The sequence below is a fragment of the Chionomys nivalis genome, chromosome 24, assembly GCF_950005125.1.
Source record: "Chionomys nivalis chromosome 24, mChiNiv1.1, whole genome shotgun sequence".
Classification (NCBI taxonomy): Eukaryota; Metazoa; Chordata; class Mammalia; order Rodentia; family Cricetidae; genus Chionomys; species Chionomys nivalis.
This window is the reverse complement of record NC_080109.1, coordinates 19008150-19028102: the sequence shown is the minus strand read 5'-3', so window position 1 is coordinate 19028102 and position 19953 is coordinate 19008150. Positions and strand designations below refer to the sequence as shown.

Genomic DNA, 19953 nt, shown 5'->3' with positions numbered 1-19953 from the left:
GACTGGTTCTAAAGTTTTCTCAACTACTGATCTAGTCTTTCACATCAGCTCCCATCAAGGGCGGCTTCCAAGGGAAGCCGTGTGTAAACAGGTCATTCACACTATGGTGAGCAAGAACTACGTGAGAACTCCCAACTCACTGAATGCATGAAAGTAACCGAGCCTCAGACGTGTCCGCGCGGATCTAGAGTTCTGGGTTCAACGTGGTGTGCGCAGAGGCTGCGGGAGGAAACAGCAGAGACCAGCAGAGGGCAGCCTTATAGCACCTTCACATCCTAGACCCTTCCCCACGATGCACACAGGCAATCCGCAAACTGTCTGAAAAGAGGAGAGTCAACTTTATGGGTTCTCTCAACCTGTGTTGGAAAGGAAGACTACAGGAGTGTAAACTGGTCAGCCACCCAGACTCAAAGATGTCAACGCCATTCCTACCTCCCCCAAAGAAAAGGAATCTCGCGAGAGCCACTGTGCTCTTGTCAGCTCAGGATGAGGCAGGTGGGAGCAGCCCTGGACAATTTGTCAAGAGCTATTCAGGAAGAAAGCAGAAAAGAGTTGATCTGAGATCACAGAACAGCCTCCGAATCACTAACGGGCCAACCACGTTTACCACAGTCCAGTGAACTCTGCTTCCTCAGTGCCAGACAGGAAGCTGCCGTTTTAGACAAAGCATAGGACAGTTGTGGGTCTTGACTTGGGAAGACATAACTGAATAAAACATCTATTTAAAAAAAACTTTATTAAACAAAGAGCGTTCGCCCAAATAACTTCTCAGGTTTCTGAAAGCCTCCTGGAGCCTCACTGACAGCATGTAGAAATGGTCACATTGATCCCAAGGTTCCCGTTATCTGCAAAGAGATGTGCTATGGCCGGGTCAAAAACAAGGCAGTCGCTGTTCATGATGGCTGCGGCCACACCATCGTGAATGGACCGGGGTGTGGCTTCCCAGGTCAGTCTCCGCCGGTTCCCGTTCAACTCTAGTCTGTAGGCAAAGTTCTCAGCTTGCTTGCGAGTGCCGATGAGGAGGACAATGGCAAAGAACTGCTGGTGACCTTCGTACTTCTCTTGCTTCTCAAGGACCAGCATGAAGTGGTGACCAAAACAGGACTGCATCATCACCCAGTCCACAGCCCCTGGCAGGTTAATGTCTGTAGCTAGAAAGACTATGTCCTCCCCTTGAAGGGTGGTGATGCTCTTGTGGGCATGCATGAGATGGGACATCACAGCTTCCAGGGACCCCTGCCACTTGCAGGAGGCACCAGGACAGGGGCAGGAATAGGGACGGTATTCACAGATGTCTTCATGCTCTGGTTTCTCTGTGTGGTGGAGAGTCAGGGAGCAGCCCGTGGTAGCATACTGCAGAGACACAAAGAAACATATTGCATCATGGCTCCTTCTCAAGACCCACTTGGTGCCAATATCTACGCATACCTACCCACACGAGTTTCCTGAGCTCAAATTCTATCTTTATCTCAACAACTTTTGTTCAAGGAGGTTCAAGTGTTTGAGACAAGTCTCAGTTTCTACTCACTGTCAATAGCATCATGCATAAAGTCAGGCACTGCTTTCTACACCCCACTCCCTAATCCCAACAATGGTGAAGGGTGAGAATTAAAGTTCTTTTAAGTACATCAAACAAGCGAAACTACTGAGATAACTTGGCCCTTTCTCTTTTTCTGTAGCCCAGCTCCTTTTAAGAATTCAACTGCTTGGGGGAGGGGTGGGCAAGGATTCCTGGATCACCTTTTGGCTTTTCCTGCAATCAGTGACTCTGAAGACAGCACAGTTTCACTCCTTTCTGACTTAGACGGATGACAGGTCATCTCGTCAGTGGTCAGTTTCCCTTGTGGGTCCCTCTTCTTGACTGCTGGTGTGACCAAACTTGGGCACAGCAGCAGGAGGAGGCTGGGGTCCTGTCACATGTTGCTGTCTCCTTTGTACCCGTGGCCCTGTAAGTGCTCTACCTATAAATTTTGTTTTTAAAGAAATCGCATTCTAGACTGGCATCTTGGCTATTAGCAGAGGTTAAGGTGAATAGGATCAAACTTCTCCTTAAAGACTACTGAGTTTTCCTGAAAAGGGGGGATATGATATAGGAATGATAAGGTAGATTATTGAATCCACTTTAATCTAAAAAAGCTATTAATCTCAAAATATTTTACACTGGTATGGATTTTCGTTTACTGATACAAATTTACAGTTATTTCTGCTATATTGTATGTATGTGTCTACTCTTGTTTGTGTATTGTGCTTATGTAGCTCATTTAAAAATGGAATGTATAATTAAGAAATACAGATTAATAGTCATCTATAATAGCCAAACTTAGTCATGTTAGGTAGGTATGTAAATATAACAGATATATTTAGAGAGACAGATGGTCTTCAAACACTTCAAAGACCTATACAATATAGCATCTAATATGTTTAATAATCTAAAAGCTTTTCATGACAGTGAGACACTGCTCCTGGCAGCACTGATCTACTTCAACAAAGATGAGAGGCTTTGAAAAATCCTCCATATGGAGTTTGTTTTCTTTATGTAAAAAGCTAGCTATGTGGGCAAAGAAACCGACTTTGCCTCAATTGCTGACAGTTACTGTCAAACTGGACCAGAAAGAGGAAAAGAAAAAAAAAAATCAACTGTCAAACTTTGTCAAGACAAGGTATGATAGTCCTTCAAAATTCCCTGCTTCTCACCAGGTGATGGTGGTGCACGCCTTTAATCCCAGCACTCAGGAGGCAGAGGCAGGTGGATCTCTGTGAGTTTGGGGCCAGTCTGGTCTACAAGAGCTAGTTCCAGGACAGGCTCCAAAGCTACAGAGAAACCCTCTCTTGAAAAAACAAAACAAAAAATTCCCTGCTTCTCAAAAGTCTGTCAGGTATGTTAGGCCTGTAGGCCAAAGATGGATGCCCCAACATTACAGAGGAACCTTGGGTGACTGTCCAGGTAGCCAGCTGTCTCTGTCATTTCTTAGTTTTGGAAGAGGTTTGCTCCATACTTCCTTTTTACTCAGGTAATATTATATCCTTCTCAGGTCTCTGATGGAATTGAAGACTAGATAGTTATAGTTTTCCTTGTTACAAAATCCAGAAATTAAACTTGCAAAAGTGGTATAACATGTATAAGATTGAGAGACATAAAAAAAGATAATTTTGGGTTGTTAATCCAAGTTAGGATAGAAAGTGAATTAGGTGCGAAACTTTGGACTCACCAAGATAGGATAGATAATGGAGTATTATCTCTGAATTTCCAAATACAAACGAACTGGACATTGTTAATGTAGTTTTTTTACCTGTATATATTTGTATATAGTTATTGTACTTATTATAGTTTTACAAGGTCAGTTAAAACATTTCCTTTTTAGACAAAGGGGGACAGGTTGTGTGATATTTTGATTTCATTCTGAAATTAAAGCTTGCTTTGAGTCAGAGGGCAGAGCTAGCCACTAGCTGACCAAAATTCACCATAGAGTTTTGCAGGACTATGGGTAGATAGGAGGAAGAAATGGAAGAGGTAGGAGTTGACTGGCCTCTCAGCAGTTTCTCTGATTGTTCAGGTTCTTACCCTAATATCTGACTCCTGATTTTTTTATTAATAAAGATTAGTCACATGCTTCATCCTTGTATACACACACACACACACACACACATCTTCCTGAGGAGACTGGGAAAGGGGAAGCTGGGTGAACATCTAACAGAGTTTGCCTTCAGACACTGCTTACTAGGGTAGGAACACAATCTTTTCTTTCCTTACCATTCTCAGGAACTGAAGAGATTTCTACTCCCAAACATCACAAGAATGGCAATGCTAGTTCTACTTACCAGAGGAAGGATACACCCACAGATATCTACCCAGTAACTCTGCTGTGGTCACAGGAAGACTTAAGAACTGGAAACCACTCTTCAGGTAAAATGAAGAGTTAGTTTCTATCTTTGGAGCACAGGGTAGCTGATAAGCTGCCTGGCTTACTGCATTTTATCTCCAGCCCTCCACTGAAGCAAGCAGGTGCCAAAGAAATGACCGCACCAGGTCATCTTTCTAAGATACTAAGATAAGAAAGCAAACCAACCTGTAAATTCACATCTGCCTTTGCTTCTCCCTATCCTGACCTATGAAATAAGCCGCTTATAAACTTAACAGCTCAAATTCCAATCTTCATAGAACGCCTTTCTAGCAGCCAGGAGGGCCTGAGAACCTTATCCACACAGCACACCAAGATAAAGTCTCAGAGGATGCAGAAGCCAAGATAACAACTTCTCCCCACAGGGAACTCAAAGAAAGACACTTGAAAAAATACAATGTGGCGGTGTATGAGGGGCTGTGTCTGAATGCTACTGCTCTGGAGGCTGAGGCAGGAGGATTGCATGGTTCAGACTCTCCTTAATTACACAAAACTCTATTTCAAAAACCAGAAACAAAACCAACAAAAAGGCAGCTCATGCCTCTACCACTTTGGCAGAAGTTTTCTGTTATCTACTTTGTTGACAGGAAATCACTTGTTAGAGTTCTGAACCATAGACTAATTTTAAAAGTTCAGGTAAAGAAAAATTCTTGGGCAGCAGGAGAAAGATTTATCTCCCTTTTTTTTTCCCTTGTTTTTATTATGTGATATGTTTTTCTCCACTGCTCTCCCATCCCTCCCTTCCCCCCCTTCCCCTTCTCTTGTGACTCCCACACTCCCAATTTTCTGAGGAGATCTTGGCTTTTTCGCCTTCCTATTTAGATCCATATACGCCTCTTTGTCATCTAGGTTCTCTGGGGTTGTGGATTGCAGGCTGTTTTTTTTCTTTTTTTTTTTTTTTTATTTACGTCTAGAAGCCATTTATAAGTGAGTATATGTTTGTCTTTCTGTCTCTGGGTTACCTCAATGTTTTTTTCTAGATCCATCCATTTGTCTACAAATTTCAAGATGCCATTATCTTTTACTGCTATGTAGTACTCCATTGTACAAATGTACCACAGAGGACTGATCTCCAAATATATAAAGAACTCAAGAAGGGCCCGCGGCGGACGGAAGCGGCAGAACCCGGGCCCGCAGCGGACGGAAGCGGCGGAACCCGGGCCCGCAGCGGACGGAAGCGGCGGAACCCGGCCCGCGGCGGACACAGTTAAATCAAGTAGGTTTTTTGGGGCCTGGCCTGTAGAGAGGGAGGCCTTTTATTGGCGAGGTCCACGGGTGAACAGGGAGCCGCGTCCTGTCCCTGAAGACACTCCTGAGTGGGGAGAGTGTTCTGGGCCCGCGCCGGGACATAGGAAACGGAGCGGGAGCATTCTCAGACCCCCTTCACCCCCCTGGTAAGCCTGCAAAGGCTGATACCCTCTGCGGGGGCTGCTCCTCCTCTGCTGCGACCTCTCTATTTCTGGCACATCCCAGCTTGTGCCCAGGGCCCTCTTCCACTCCCCCTCCCTTCTGCGGGGCTGCGGGATCACCCAGTATAGCCTGTTTGGGCACTGGGTCAGGAGCTCGGGGCAGAGGACAGCGGGAGTTTCTCTGTTCTGGTGGCTGGCCTACAGAGGGGTAGGCCTTTTGTGGACGAGGTCCTGGGCAAACGGGGAGCCTGGTCCTGGTCCTGAAGATCCTTCTGAGTGGTGTGAGCGATCTTGGCCCACAGCGGGAGCCAGGAAATGGAGCGAGGGCACTTTGTAAGCGGAGCCCTTGGCCAGCAGGGAAACCTGTTCTTGACTTAAAAGACCCATTAGATAGCATTGTTAGGAGGAGATGGGCAGGCGCCAAGGCAAGATTTCACCCAACAATATAAAAAACATGGAAACACCAGAACCCAATGATCTTACAACAGAAGGACTTGAACACCCTAACACAGAAGAAGTGGAAAAAATTGACTTTATGAAAGCAATAGAGTCCCTTAAACATGTAAAAAATACCCTTATAGAAATGGATGAGACATATAACAAAAAGTTTGATGAAATGAGTAAATACGTAAATGATGCCCTGGGAAACCAAGAAAAAACGATCAAACAGGTAATAGAAACAGTTCAAGAATTGAAAACGGAAATTGAAGCAAGGAAGAAAACACAAAATGAGGACCAGTTGGATATGGAAAATCTAGGTCAACGAGCAGAGGCTACAGAAACAAGCATAATCAACAGACTACAAGAGATAGAAGAAAGAATCTCAGATTCTGAAGACAACATGGAGAAAATAAACGCACTGATCAAAGAAAACAGCAAAACCAACAAAGTTTAGTCACAAAACATTCAGGAAATATGGGACACAATAAAAAGACCAAACCTAAGAATAATGGGGATACAAGAAGGAGAAGAGTCACAACTCAAAGGTCCAGAAAATATTTTTAACAAAATTATAGAAGAAAACTTTCCCAACATAAAGAAAGATATTCCTTTGAATATTCAAGAAACATACAGAACACCAAACAGACTGAATCAAAGAAAAACATCCCCTCGCCATATTATAATTAAGCCGGGCGATGGTGGCGCACGCCTTTAATCCCAGCACTCGGGAGGCAGAGGCAGGTGGATCTCTGTGAGTTCAAGACCAGCCTGGTCTACAGAGCTAGTTCCAGGACAGGCTCCAAAGCCACAGAGAAACCCTGTCTCGAAAAACCAAAAAAAAAAAAAAAAAATCAAAACACAAAATATACAGATTAAAGAAAGAATATTAAGAGCTGCAAAGGAAAAAGGGCAAGTTACTTATAAAGGTAAACCGATCAGACTTACACCTGACTTCTCTATGGAAACCATGAAAGCCAGAAGGTCCTGGATAGAGGTACTGCAGAAACTAAGAGACCATGGATGCAAACCCAAACTACTATACCCAGCCAAGCTATCGTTCACTATCAATGGAGAAAACAAGACATTCCAGGATAAGAACAAATTTAAACAATACGTAGCCACAAATCCAGCCCTACAGGAAGTAATAGAAGGAAAATCACAACACAAGGAATCCAACATAGCCAACACTGCCTACAATAACTCAGGCATCTAGCGACCCTTCACCAGCACGACTCAAAGAAGGGAGACACACAAACTCTACTACAAAATACAATAGGAATAACCAGAGTAATCAACCACTGGTCATTAATATCACTTAATATTAATGGTCTCAATTCACCTATAAAAAGACACAGACTACAAGATTGGATACGAAAACAGGATCCAACATTCTGCTGTTTGCAAGAAACACATCTCAACCACAAAGACAGGCATCTACTCAGAGTAAAGGGATGGGAAAAGGTTTTTCAAGCAAATGGTCCTAAGAAAAAAGCAGGTGTGGCCATACTAATTTCTAACAAAATGGACTTCAAACTAAAATCAATCAGAAGAGATCGAGATGGACACTTTATACTCATAACAGGAACAATTCATCAGGATGAAGTCTCAATCCTGAATATCTACGCCCCTAATATAAAAGCACCCACTTATGTAAAAGAAATATTACTAAAACTCAAGGCAGACATCAAACCACACACACTAGTAGTAGGAGACTTCAACACACCTCTCTCACCAATGGACAGGTCAATCAGACAGAAACCTAATAGAGACTTAAGAGAATTGTTGGAGGTAATGAAGCAAATGGACTTAACCGACATCTATAGAACACTCCACCCAAATAGGAAAGAATATACCTTCTCTGCAGCTCGTGGAACCTTCTCGAAAATTGACCACATACTCGGTAACAAAGGAAACCTCCACAGATACAAAAAAAATATCAGTGTCCTCCTGTGTCTTATCAGACCACCACGGATTAAAGTTAGAAGGCAACAACAATGCTACCCCCAAAAAGCCGACAAACTCATGGAAACTGAACAGTCAACTACTGAACCACACCTGGGTCAAGGAAGAAATTAAGAAATTAAAGTCTTCCTTGAATTTAATGAAAATAAAGAGACAACATACTCAAACCTATGGGACACGATGAAAGCAGTGCTCAGAGGTAAGTTCATAGCACTAAGTGCCCACTTAAAATGGAGAAAGCATACATTGGGGACTTAACAGCACACCTGAAAACTCTAGAAAAAAAAGAAGCAGAAGCATCCAGGAGGAGTAGAAGACTGGAAATAATCAAACTGAGGGAGGCAATCAACAAAATAGAAACACAGAAAACAGTCCAAAGAATCAATGAAACAAAAAGCTGGTTCTTAGAGAAAATCAACAAAATCGACAAACCCCTTTCCAAACTAATTAAACGACAGAGAGAGAACATGCAAATAAGATCAGAAATGAAAAGGGGGATATAACCACAGACACAGAGGAAATTCAGAGAATCATTAGATCTTACTACAAAAGCCTGTATGCCACAAAACTGGAAAATGCAAAAGAAATGGACATTTTTTTTAGATAAGTACCATATACCAAAGCTAAACCAAGAACAGGTGAACAATCTAAATAGACCGGTTAGTTGCGAAGAATTAGAAACGGTTATCAAAAATCTCCCTTCCAAAAAAAGCCCAGGACCAGATGGTTTCAATGCAGAATTCTATCAGACCTTCCAAGAAGAGCTAATACCTATACTTCTTAATGTATTTCACAATATAGAAACAGAAGAGTCATTGCCAAATTCCTTTTATGAAGCTAGTTACCCTGATACCAAAACCACACAAAGACCCAACCAAGAAAGAGAATTACAGGCCTATCTCACTCATGAACATCGATGCAAAAATCCTCAATAAAATACTGGCAAACCGAATCCAAGAACACATCAGAAAAATTATCCATTATGATCAAGTAGGCTTCATCCCAGAGATGCAGGGCTGGTTCAACATACGCAAATCTATCAATGTAATCCACCATATAAATAAATTGAAAGAAAAAAACCATATGATTATTTCATTAGATGCTGAAAAAGCATTCGACAAAATTCAACACCCCTTTATGATGAAGGTCTTGGAGAGATTAGGGATAAAAGGATCATAACTAAATATAATAAAAGCTATTTACAGCAAGCCGACCGCCAACATTAAATTAAACGGAGAAAAACTCAAAGCCATCCCACTAAAATCAGGAACACGACAAGGATGTCCACTCTCTCCATACCTCTTCAATATAGTGCTTGAAGTTCTAGCAATAGCGATAAGACAACATAAGGGGATCAAGGGGATTCGTATTGGAAAGGAAGAAGTTAAGCTTTCGTTATTTGCAGATGATATGATAGTATACATAAGCGACCCAAAAAACTCTACCAAAGAACTCCTACAGCTGATAAACACCTTTGGGAATGTGGCAGGATACAAGATCAACTCCAAAAAATCAGTTGCCTTCCTATACACAAAGGATAAGGAAGCAGAGAGGGAAATCAGAGAAGCATCACCTTTCACGATAGCCACAAATAGCATAAAATATCTTGGGGTAACTCTAACCAAGGAAGTGAAAGATCTATTTGACAAGAACTTTAAGTCTTTGAAGAAAGAAATCGATGAGGACACCAGAAAATGGAAGGATCTCCCTTGCTCTTGGATTGGGAGGATCAACATAGTAAAAACGGCAATTCTACCAAAAGCAATCTATAGATTCAACGCAATCCCCATCAAAATCCCATCAAAATTCTTCACAGATCTGGAAAAGACAATAATCAACTTTATATGGAAAAACAAAAAACCCAGGATAGCCAAAACAATCTTATACAATAAAGGATTGTCTGGAGGCATTACCATCCCTGTCTTCAAACTCTATTACAGAGCTACAGTATTGAAAACAGCTTGGTATTGGCATAGAAACAGAGAAGTCGACCAATGGAATCGAATAGAAGACCCTAGCTTTAACCCACAAACCTATGAACACCTGATTTTTGATAAAGAAGCTAAAAGTATACAATGGAAAAAAGAGAGCATCTTTAACAAATGGTGCTGGCAAAACTGGATGTCAGCCTGTAGAAGAATGAAAATAGATCCATATCTATCACCATGCTCAAAACTCAAGTCCAAATGGATTAAAGACCTCAATATCAGTCCGAACACACTGAACCTGATAGAAGAGAAAGTGGGAAGTACTCTACAACACCTGGGCACGGGAGAACACTTCCTACGTACAACCCCAGCAGCACAGACATTAAGGGCATCATTGAATAAATGGGACCTCCTGAGACTGAGAAGCTTCTGTAAAGCAAAGGACACTGTCACTAAGACAAAAAGGCAGCCTACTGACTGGGAGAAGATCTTCACCAACCCCGCAACAGACAAAGGTCTGATCTCCAAAATATATAGAGAACTCAAGAAAGTAGACCGTAAAGGGCTAATCAACCCAATTAAAAAATGGGGCACTGAGCTGAACAAAGAATTCTCAACAGAAGTTCAAATGGCCAAAAGACACTTAAGGTCGTGCTCAACTTCCCTAGCAATCAGGGAAATGCAAATCAAGACAACTTTAAGATACCATCTTACACCTGTCCGAATGGCTAAAATAAAAAACACCAATGATAGTCTTTGCTGGAGAGGTTGTGGAGAAAGGGGTATACTCATCCATTGCTGGTGGGAATGCAAACTTGTGCAACCACTTTGGAAAACAGTGTGGCGGTTTCTCAGGAATTTCGGGATCCACCTACCCCTGGACCCAGCAATACCACTCTTGGGAGTATACCCAAGAAATGCCCTATCATACAACAAAAGTATATGCTCAACTATGTTCATAGCAGCATTGTTTGTTATAGCCAGAACCTGGAAACAACCTAGATGCCCTTCACTGGATGAAGAAAGTATGGAACATATACATATTAGAGTACTACTCAGCAGTAAAAACCAATGACTTCCTGAATTTTGCAGGCAAATGGACGGAAATAGAAAACAATATCCTGAGTGAGGTGAGCCAGACCCAAAAAGAGGAACATGGGATGTACTCACTCATATTTCGTTTCTAGCCATGAATAGGGGACGTTGAGCCTATTATGCGTGATCCTAGAGAAGATAATTAAGAAGGTGAACCCAAAGAAAAACAATTAGGCGATGAAAGGAGACAGAGACAAAGACCCACATTGGAGCACTGGACTGAAATCTCAAGGTCCAAATCAAGAGCAAGAGACAGAGCACGAGCAAGGAACTCAGGACCGCGAGGGGTGCACCCACACACTGAGACAATGGGGATGTTCTACCAGGAACTCACCAAGGCCAGCTGGCCTGGGTCTGAAAAAGCATGGGATAAAACCGGACTTGCTGAACATAATGGACAATGAGGACTACTGAGAACTCAAGAACAATGGCAATGGGTTTTTGATCCTACTGCACGTATTGGCTTTGTGGGAGCCTAGGCAGTTTGGATGCTCACCTTACTAGACCAGGATGGAGGTGGGTGGTCCTTGGACTTCCCACAGGGCAGGGAACCCGGATTACTCTTAGGGATGATGAGGGAGGGGGACTTGATGGGGGAGGGGGAGGGAAATGGGAGGTGGTGGCGGGGAGAAGGCAGAAATCTTTAATAAAAAATTTTAAAAAAAAAGCTCAAAAAACTTGACATCAAAAGAACAAATAATACAAAAAAGGGGGTACACCTAAACAGAGAACTCTCAACAAAGAGTTGAATCTCAAAAGGCTGAAAGACACTTAAGGAAATGCTCAACATCCTTAGCCATCAGAGAAATTCAAATCAAAACAACTCTGATATTCCCTCTTACACCCGTAAGAATGGCCAAGACCAAAAAACACTGATGACAACTTATGCTGGAGAGGTCGTGGGGTAAGGGGAACACTCCTGCATTGCTGGTGGGAGTGCAAACTTGTACAGCTGCTTTGGAAATCAGTATGGTGATTTCTCAGAAAATTAGAAAACAATCTTCCTCAAGACCCAGCAATACTGCTATTTAGTATATACACAAAGGATGCTTAATTATACCACAAGGACATGTGCTCAACTATGTTCACAGCAGCATTATTTGTAATAGCCAGAAACTGGAAACAACCTAGATGCCCGTCAACAGAAGAATGGATAAAGAAAATGTGGTACATTTACACAATGGAGATTTATCCTTTTTTTATTTACACTGTGTTCTCAGCTTTTTAAATAGCAAGAAGTCTCATGAACGGTTTTAAATATGGGGTGTGGGCAGGACAGAGAGCCTCCTGATGGTCTCCTGTGGACAGTTCGTGAGGCATTTCAGTCAGAGTTTTAAAAACACACATAAACACAACAAAAATAGCAAGAACTTCTCCGTGCCTGGATCAGGATTTGGATGGAAAGATGTCTTAGGATGGGCTGCTGACCTTAGCTGCCCAGGATGAAGCCCAGGAATAAGGCAAAGTCTGGCAATGGGACAGTATCCAGGACAGCGTGTTCCCAGCCTCTCCCCGCAGCCCCAGGCCCCCCCAGCCAACATCCACAACAAGCGTGTCTATCTGCAGTGTCGCCTGGGAACCTGCCATGCTCAGGTAGGAATCTGTGCGTGTTCTACTACTTGGTTGTCACACATGTAACTCTTCTTCAGAGTAACCCCCAAGTCGCAAAAAAAAAAAAAAAAAGGCATTTCCTTGCCCTGGTGTGGACAACGACCTTCTGAAAAGAGTGTGCTCTACTTGAGATGGTTTTTTAAGCCTTTGGTTTTTTACTGTTTCTTCTAAACCAGCTGAACTCCAAGACCAATCTGTTCTCTCATTTCACTCTTGTGGTAGTTCAGGACCACAGAAGCCATTTCTATGGTAACTGAACTAAAGATTACCTCCAAGAAAGAACCATTCAACCTTTTTATTTATTTTTCTGTGGTACCTATGTAAGTCAAGTCACCCTACTGTCTGGCTCATCCGTGCTTTATATCTACTTATTTGACACAGTCCTGGCTCAGTGATCTAGGGCCATGTGAAGCAAATGATTCTCTCTCTGACATTTGTGGTGAGAGAGAGGGCTGTCCAGTTACAGGCCTGGTTTCTTCCTCTACACAGTGCAGCTGAGCAGAGTCCCCGGGATTCTCTGCAGAGAGGCCCGCGTGTCCTGGGACACACCCGCAGCTATAAATGAGACTTCTCCTTTGGGAAAGGTGTGTTTGTTTTCCCCAAAGGGTGGGGTTATTTTTTAGTAACTCTCTCTGAAAGAGGAGGAAAGGCAGGCACACAGAAAATATCGGAGGTAGGAGAGGACCAACGCAACGCTAAAGAACTAGGGGAGGAAGAGAAGGAGAATCAAATGTGGACATCACCCGAGGACCTGTCTGTGGAGCGGCCTTGTGCAAACCTGTTCTGCACTGAAAGGCTGTGCACCCTGCTGCTCCCTGCTTAAGTCTTTGCAGAAAGCAGTAAATAGCTCCCATTTTTTCCCAGCGAGAGGTTTGAAGGCTGTATTTAAGGTGGAATTTAGCAGGGTTTCCCTTTTGACACAGAAACGCTTTCATATACAAATATAAAACTAGTTCATATACAAGTATGTATGAGACACTACAGCATATGGAACATGACATCATTTACCTAATAAACAGCAACACCAATTGTTTATAAAATGAGGTTATTAGCTAAATATGCTCTCATCCAGAATGCTAGTGAAGGTTGTATGTGCTGTAGAAGGTTTGGATCAAGTCATGTAGTCTGTTTCATTAAACTTGATTCTGTGTAATTCCAGAACGACACCCTGAACACCAACAATCAGTCTCCACTACAACTGAGGTGCCAGGAGCTCCAGGGAAGAAGTTGGTTCCTCTGGGGCCCTGTGAGGTAAACGCCCTGCCCCCATCTGCTTACCTCCAAGGAAACAGCTCAGACTCGTTAGCAGGATATCTGCCAGTGTCTCAAAAATAAATAAAAAAAATAAAACAGCCAATATCCTGCTGTTGGATGTGATTCAAATCTAAGAAATGACCTTTTCCTGAGTAAGCACGAGCAAACAGCACTTCGTTCCAACCTAAATAAGCTCTAACGATCATAAAATGCACACTGATGGTTAAATACAATTCTTACCTCTGGCCTGGGAACCCAACCTCAGTTCTGCAGAGGGCATTTCTAGGACACGTGACTGTAGATTAGAGAGCACCGTGTCTGTGCTGATCGTATTTCCTGATGACATGAAGATGCCCTGGCTTTGAAGAGGAACATAAAGGGTCGGCCTGTAGCTGACATTCAAATGGTTAACAATATAGATCTGAGTTGAAAAAGCAAAATGAAAACACACATGGCAAGAAGGGTCTAGAGAATCTGGATAAAGGCCGTTGTTTTGTTTTACACTAATATTGTAACTGTTGTCTATGCTTTAGATTACATCCAAATTAAATTGTATGAAGGAATCCAGGAGAGAGGTTGGCATGTTTACATTTTAAGGGATTAAGGGTTCTTAAGAGGAGTTGGTTGAATGAATTGAGCTTTCTCCTAGTGTTTTTCTGGGAGTAAACACACTTCTGCATAAAACATCTACATGGAAATGAACCAAAGTTACTCACTTCTCTTTTTCCCAAGGTTCTGTTGGGATCATTTCTAGTGAAGCAACAAAGTTTTACAACGAAGAACAACTCTTATAAAAACCAATGCATCTCTAGGCCTCACAGAAGAGTGTCCACATCACCTGCTGATCCTGCCTTGGTCCTCACAGAACAGAGCATCCACATCACCTGCTGACCCTGCCTTGGTCCCCACAGAAGACAGAGCGTCCACATCACCTGCTGACCCTGCCTTGGTCCCCACAGAAGACAGAGCGTCCACATCACCTGCTGACCCCGCCTGGTCCCCACAGAAGACAGCGTCCACATCACCTGCTGACCCCGCCTGGTTCCCACAGAACACAGCGTCCACATCACCTGCTGACCTGCCAAGGCTGGCAGTCTGGACTGCTGCTCTGAGGCCTGCTCTGCTACTTCTGGCCACTTCAGTGACATTATCCACCACGTGGACAGGTCCATTCCATTCTAAGACCCCAGCTAAAATGTGAGTTCCAGGATGGAATGGGCCCAATCCCCCATTTTCTTACAGGGTTCTAGAAATGGAGTGAAGTGTGCGAGTCTAACAGGAGGGAGGTTAATTTACCATGCAAGGCCTGTAGATAACCAGGGGAGGAACTAGCTGTTGTCTGTCTTCTCAACACTTCATGTTCCAGCTGGGGATTTTAGGTGAAGCTACTATAGTACGCTAAACTCAGCATGGCAATACTTAGTTTATCAAATTAACCATTAATTGGTACTGGGAACAAGACCTAGGGTCTTGTGCAGATGAGGCAAATGATACAATCATGAACTACATGTGCAGCCTCAAAATAACCAGTTTTGAGGGGGCTGGATAGATGACTCAGTGGTAAGAGTACTGGCTGCTCTTCCAGAGGACCCACCCACATGGCAGCTTACAGTGCCTGTAACTCCAGTTTCAGGGGATCTGGCACCCTCACACAGACATACACGCAGGCAAAACACCAATGCACATAAAAATAAGTCATTAAAAAATTTAGCTCTTAAAAACAAAAACACAGCTTTCTAGCTATTCAAACTAACTTTGTGATTAAAATGTTTATCTGATTCCCAAATATCACCAAGTGATCATAGATTATTTTCCCAATTTTTTATAGGCCTGATAATTTTGTTTAAGTTCTGATTTACTGGTTCTATTACCTGCCCTTGTCTAGGTGGTACTTACTGACAGATGAGTAAATACAAGGTTTATTTGCAGATGATGGGACAGTCTTGCACCATGCTGATTTTACTTCAGCTGGAAATCTTACTGTAGATTTTAGTATTAAAAGAGGATCCAGCTTTAATCCCAGCACTCAGGAGGCAGAGGCAGGTGGGTCTCTGTGAGTTCGAGGCCAGCCTGGTCTAGAAGAGCTAGTTCCAGGACAGGAACCAAAAGCTACAGAGAAACCCTGTCTCGAAAAACCAAAAAAAAAAAAGAAAAGAGGATCCGGTAGTTTCGGATCATGTAAGAAAAATGTTCATACTTTTAAATATCAAAATTATAGGCTTCTCCTCTCACTTTTGGTAAAGATGTTTCACATATTTTATTTATATAAAAAATTAGAGTGTGGTCTTTATAACTCTCCTGAAATGTCCCACAGAGCAGACACAAGTCCGCTGTGCTTTGAGCACCGTACCCTCTCTGGATTGACAGCCACTGGTAGAGCACCTGTGTTCAGAAGGCTGGTGCTCAAGTCTGTTTGCCCTTGAGCCTGTTAGTATGCTTAACTACAAAAGAGCGTGTACTCTTCAGGAGAACCCCTGGACAGCAGAATAAAGTGAAGCTGCCCAGCCTGTATCAGCTCAGATCTTCCTCTAAACACCCTCGCATATTTTCCTGTAACCCCCAGATAATAAGTGAGAAGATACTAAGATACTATTACTGAGCCCCAGACGGTCAAACAGTGTCACCAAACACTGGTGAGACTAATATACTGTCAACTTGACAAACTTTGTTTAGAGGAGGGCCATTCTAATTAAAATCCTGGGTTCAAAATCTATCCTTTATTCCTAAGACGAAACAGACTGCATACAATAGACAGCTTTCTTGCTAAATGGTGTGTTGGTGGAGACTTCGGGGTGACTGCTGTTCCTGAGATCTGAGAACATTCTGTGAAGGAGAGAGGACCTCGCAAAGACTCTTTGGGCTAGCAGTAGTTTATTTTTAATCTTAGAAACTTGGAGCAAAAGTTGATTTTTGACCACGTGTTTCTCATTTGTCCACAGCCAGAGTTAGCAGACAAGTGCACAGTCACCGGGAACCAGTTCTGTGAGGTCCTCTCAGTGTAAACAAAAGCACCGGACAGAGCACGGAAGCAAAGGCTTTCTGCCAGGCTCCTATCACCTGGCCCACCTCTTCACTGTTCTCCCTTCAATGCCAGGTTCCCACCTGCACAACCGTACTGACAACACCAACAAGCCTTAAACAGTGCTTCTCCCTTACTAACCTTTTATTGTCGAAATCAATCAGATTCACCAGAAGATTGGTAGGGTTGTTAGATTAATAAATAAAATACAAGATGCACAGTGTATCTTCAGACACGTTTTTCTTGTTCTTTTATGCACTTATACCTCCTTCCAAGATTATATGCTGCTTAACTGAGGTTCAAATCTAACTAGGCATTCTGAATTACATCTGACAACCCTGGGAAAAGGACCCCTCTGTGATCAGAGCCAGCCCTCCCAAAGCCAGTGCTTTGAGTCTGCAGTGGGAAGGGGACTGTGACTTCTTAGCCAAGTGGAGGAGAGGACAAAAGAGACAGGGGGATAGAAGAGAAGAGTCACTGCTTTAGACTGAAGCCTGCACTGTCCAAACCGACATGGAGGAGTGTTCTTTTCTTATGGGGCATGCTGATTGTGTCCCATCTCCTTCACAAAGTGGCTGGGAGGATATCAGTGACAATGTGCTGGGCACCTAAAGGAAGGAAGCAGTATTCTCCAGCTAGCCTCACTGAGGTCCACAGATGACCTTCCACCCCTTCTTCAGGAGCAAAGGGCAGCCCACAGCTCTGGGGACTCCTGTCTGCTCCTCCGTCTCAGTGCAATGCAGCTCTGCTTGTTTATCTGTCTCTATTACTGGACTCCAGGAAGGCAAATGGGGTCAGTGGCAGGTGAGGCAGACTGAAAGGAGGAGGTCACTGAAAGGAGGAGGCCTGGGGCTGCAGAAGGATGTCTACAAGAGTGAGGGGTTAAAATTAAGTGGGCCCTGAGCAGCGGCAGCCGGCGCAGGCCTGAGGTGACTTTAGGGACTCTGAATCATTAGCAGCACTGGCCATAAAGGACACCGTGGGAAGGAAAGGAGCTGCGGATACGTTCAGAGTCTAAACCAGTTTGACTTTACCAACAAGGACCTGTCCCCTGCCGATGTACTACAGAATCCCTAGAAACAGTATCCTTAGGAAATGGTCAAATTATGCCCAAGGATTCAGGTTAGTAGTAATTAAAATAAAATCACAGCAAGAAAATGAAATTAAAAATGACTACTAACAGGAAGTGCTTTCAGGGAAGGGCAGTGCATCAGCCTCGAACACGACCTCAAAGTGTTTATCAGCGTAGAAAGAAGCAGCCACAGTGTGAAAAGCCAAAACCAGCAGGAAAAATAGTGCTTCTCATTCTTCTTGGTGGGGATGGTGTGAGTGAGAGGAACCATTGTATTACGGGTCTGTTTGCAAGCAATCTACAGAATGGTGTTATGGTTATTTTAGGGGAGAATTATAGGGCACTTTGATTTTATATCACTTTCTCTTCAGTTGTACATTCAGAAAGGCTGATCACCGTGTTTCCCTCTGAAATAAATGTAAGTAAAAATGTGTAAAAGAAGACATAAAATAAAGCATATAGACTTAAAAATGATACCTAACTAAACCAGGCTTCAAAAGATAATGGCATATGCCTACCACCTCAGGATCAGCCTGGGCTACATAACAATGTCTTGTCTTTCTCAATTAAAAAAGGAAGGGAGAAAAAGAAGGGAAGGACAGAAAATTAGATTACAGAAGTGGGAAGAATGAAAAAGTCAAATCCTAAACGCCAACGGACCAATGTCAGAACAACATCACCGGGCTCTAGGAGAACCTAAGACCGGCTACACCATCAGAAGTTGGGGAGAGAAGCCCAGTGAGAGACTTCGTGGGTGGAATTAAGAGCCATTCTTTTTTCTTTTCCCAGTTTGTATCTGCCTGAAGCAACACTGCTCATCATCTGCTTCCTCTGAGCGTCTAACTGTGCATTTAGCGCCAAGGCAGTGCGAGGCACTTTGCGTGAATCATTCCCACCAACCCCAGCACTGTGCTGTTTTACAAATAAGCCCCTGGGGCTTAGGGGAGCAAGCAGCCAGCCACGGTGGGCAGGGAATGAAGATGCAAACCAGCTGTGACTGGGGCCGCTCTTAGGACTACCAGAGCCAGGGAGCCTAGCAGTAGGAGGGACCAAAGGCATCACTTTGTAGCTTTGGAGCCTGTCCTGGAACTAGCTCTTGTAGACCAGACTGGCTTCGAACTCAGAGATCCACCTGCCTCTGCCTTCCAAATGTTGGGATTAAAGGTGTGCTCACCACCACCCAGCTCCACTCAGTTTTAAAAACAATGCACAAACCCAAATCTTCACCACAGGAACCGTGTCCAGTCTATCTCTGCAGTAATTTTTCATCCCATAGATGCCTCATAGTCCACAAAGTGACTACATAAAATCGTTACCAAACTGGAAGTGAAGAAGAAGCGATGGCTAATTATCAAGGAACTAACAGAAACAGATGGGTGCCTGGTGCAAACCTAATCGAGCACCAGTAGATAATTTTCAGGAACTCCAATAAAACCTTGGAGGTGCTTGAAGTATGAAGACATGTTCAACCAGAAAAACATCTTTAGTTTTCTGGATGTTCAGAATGGATTCTGGTTCTAATACCCATGAATAGTCACATCCCCATTGATGGTGGTGGAAGCTGGCACGCAGGTGGAGGCCATGTGTGCTTGAATAGAAACTTCTACTTGGCCCTCATACAATCACACAAATGCAATACTTTGTAAGGGGCTTATAAGAAAGATCTGTAAGGAACAGTGAGACTACAATTAATCTCTGGCTGGCACTTTATGGGCCAGATTTGCCATAATAGTCTGGCTGTAGGAAGGACCAATTTTAATGACAGTTTACTCCAGCTCTGAACTGTGGTGACCAATTGACATTCTTTGGTCAATTTCATTAGAATCAACATTAAACTTTAGCACTGCTATGCAATAGTCCAGCCTTCAGTTCTATGTGATATTAAGAGCTGTATTGTCAATCTTATTCTTTAAAGTCCTGAACCGTGGAGGAATGGATTTGAGGTGTGCTTCTTTGAGTACTATTTTAAGTCTCTGGGCCAACCCAGTCAATTTCAGGCAGTCATAAAGAGTGCAGAGACAGCTTCCAAAGAAAACAACTGTCACGGGAGAATTCTTGAGATTAAGAAGAAATCTTTGAAAGTATTTTTGCTAATGGGCTTCCCTGTCCTAGCACAAAAGCACCTGGCCTCCATTTCCTATGGTGAGGAAGGGCCCTCTGTGGTCTTCTAATCTACTCTTAAGGTAGTTTGTTTTAACAGAGGAACTAGCTGGCTCAGAGAGGGTCCTGGCTAGACCACAGCCAGCACTTCTGAGGACCCCTC

General features: G+C 43.3%; 1 protein-coding gene across 1 annotated transcript in view; it reads right to left on the bottom strand.

Moving 5' to 3' along the window:
- Positions 1-717: 717 nt before the first annotated feature.
- Siah2 (siah E3 ubiquitin protein ligase 2) overlaps positions 718-19953 on the bottom strand; it is a 34303-nt gene continuing 15067 nt past the window's right edge. Inside the window, exon 2 of the mRNA XM_057756846.1 lies at positions 718-1353. Within this exon, the coding sequence (XP_057612829.1) occupies positions 796-1353 (558 nt within the window). The 3' untranslated portion in view covers positions 718-795. The remainder of the gene's footprint in view (positions 1354-19953) is intronic.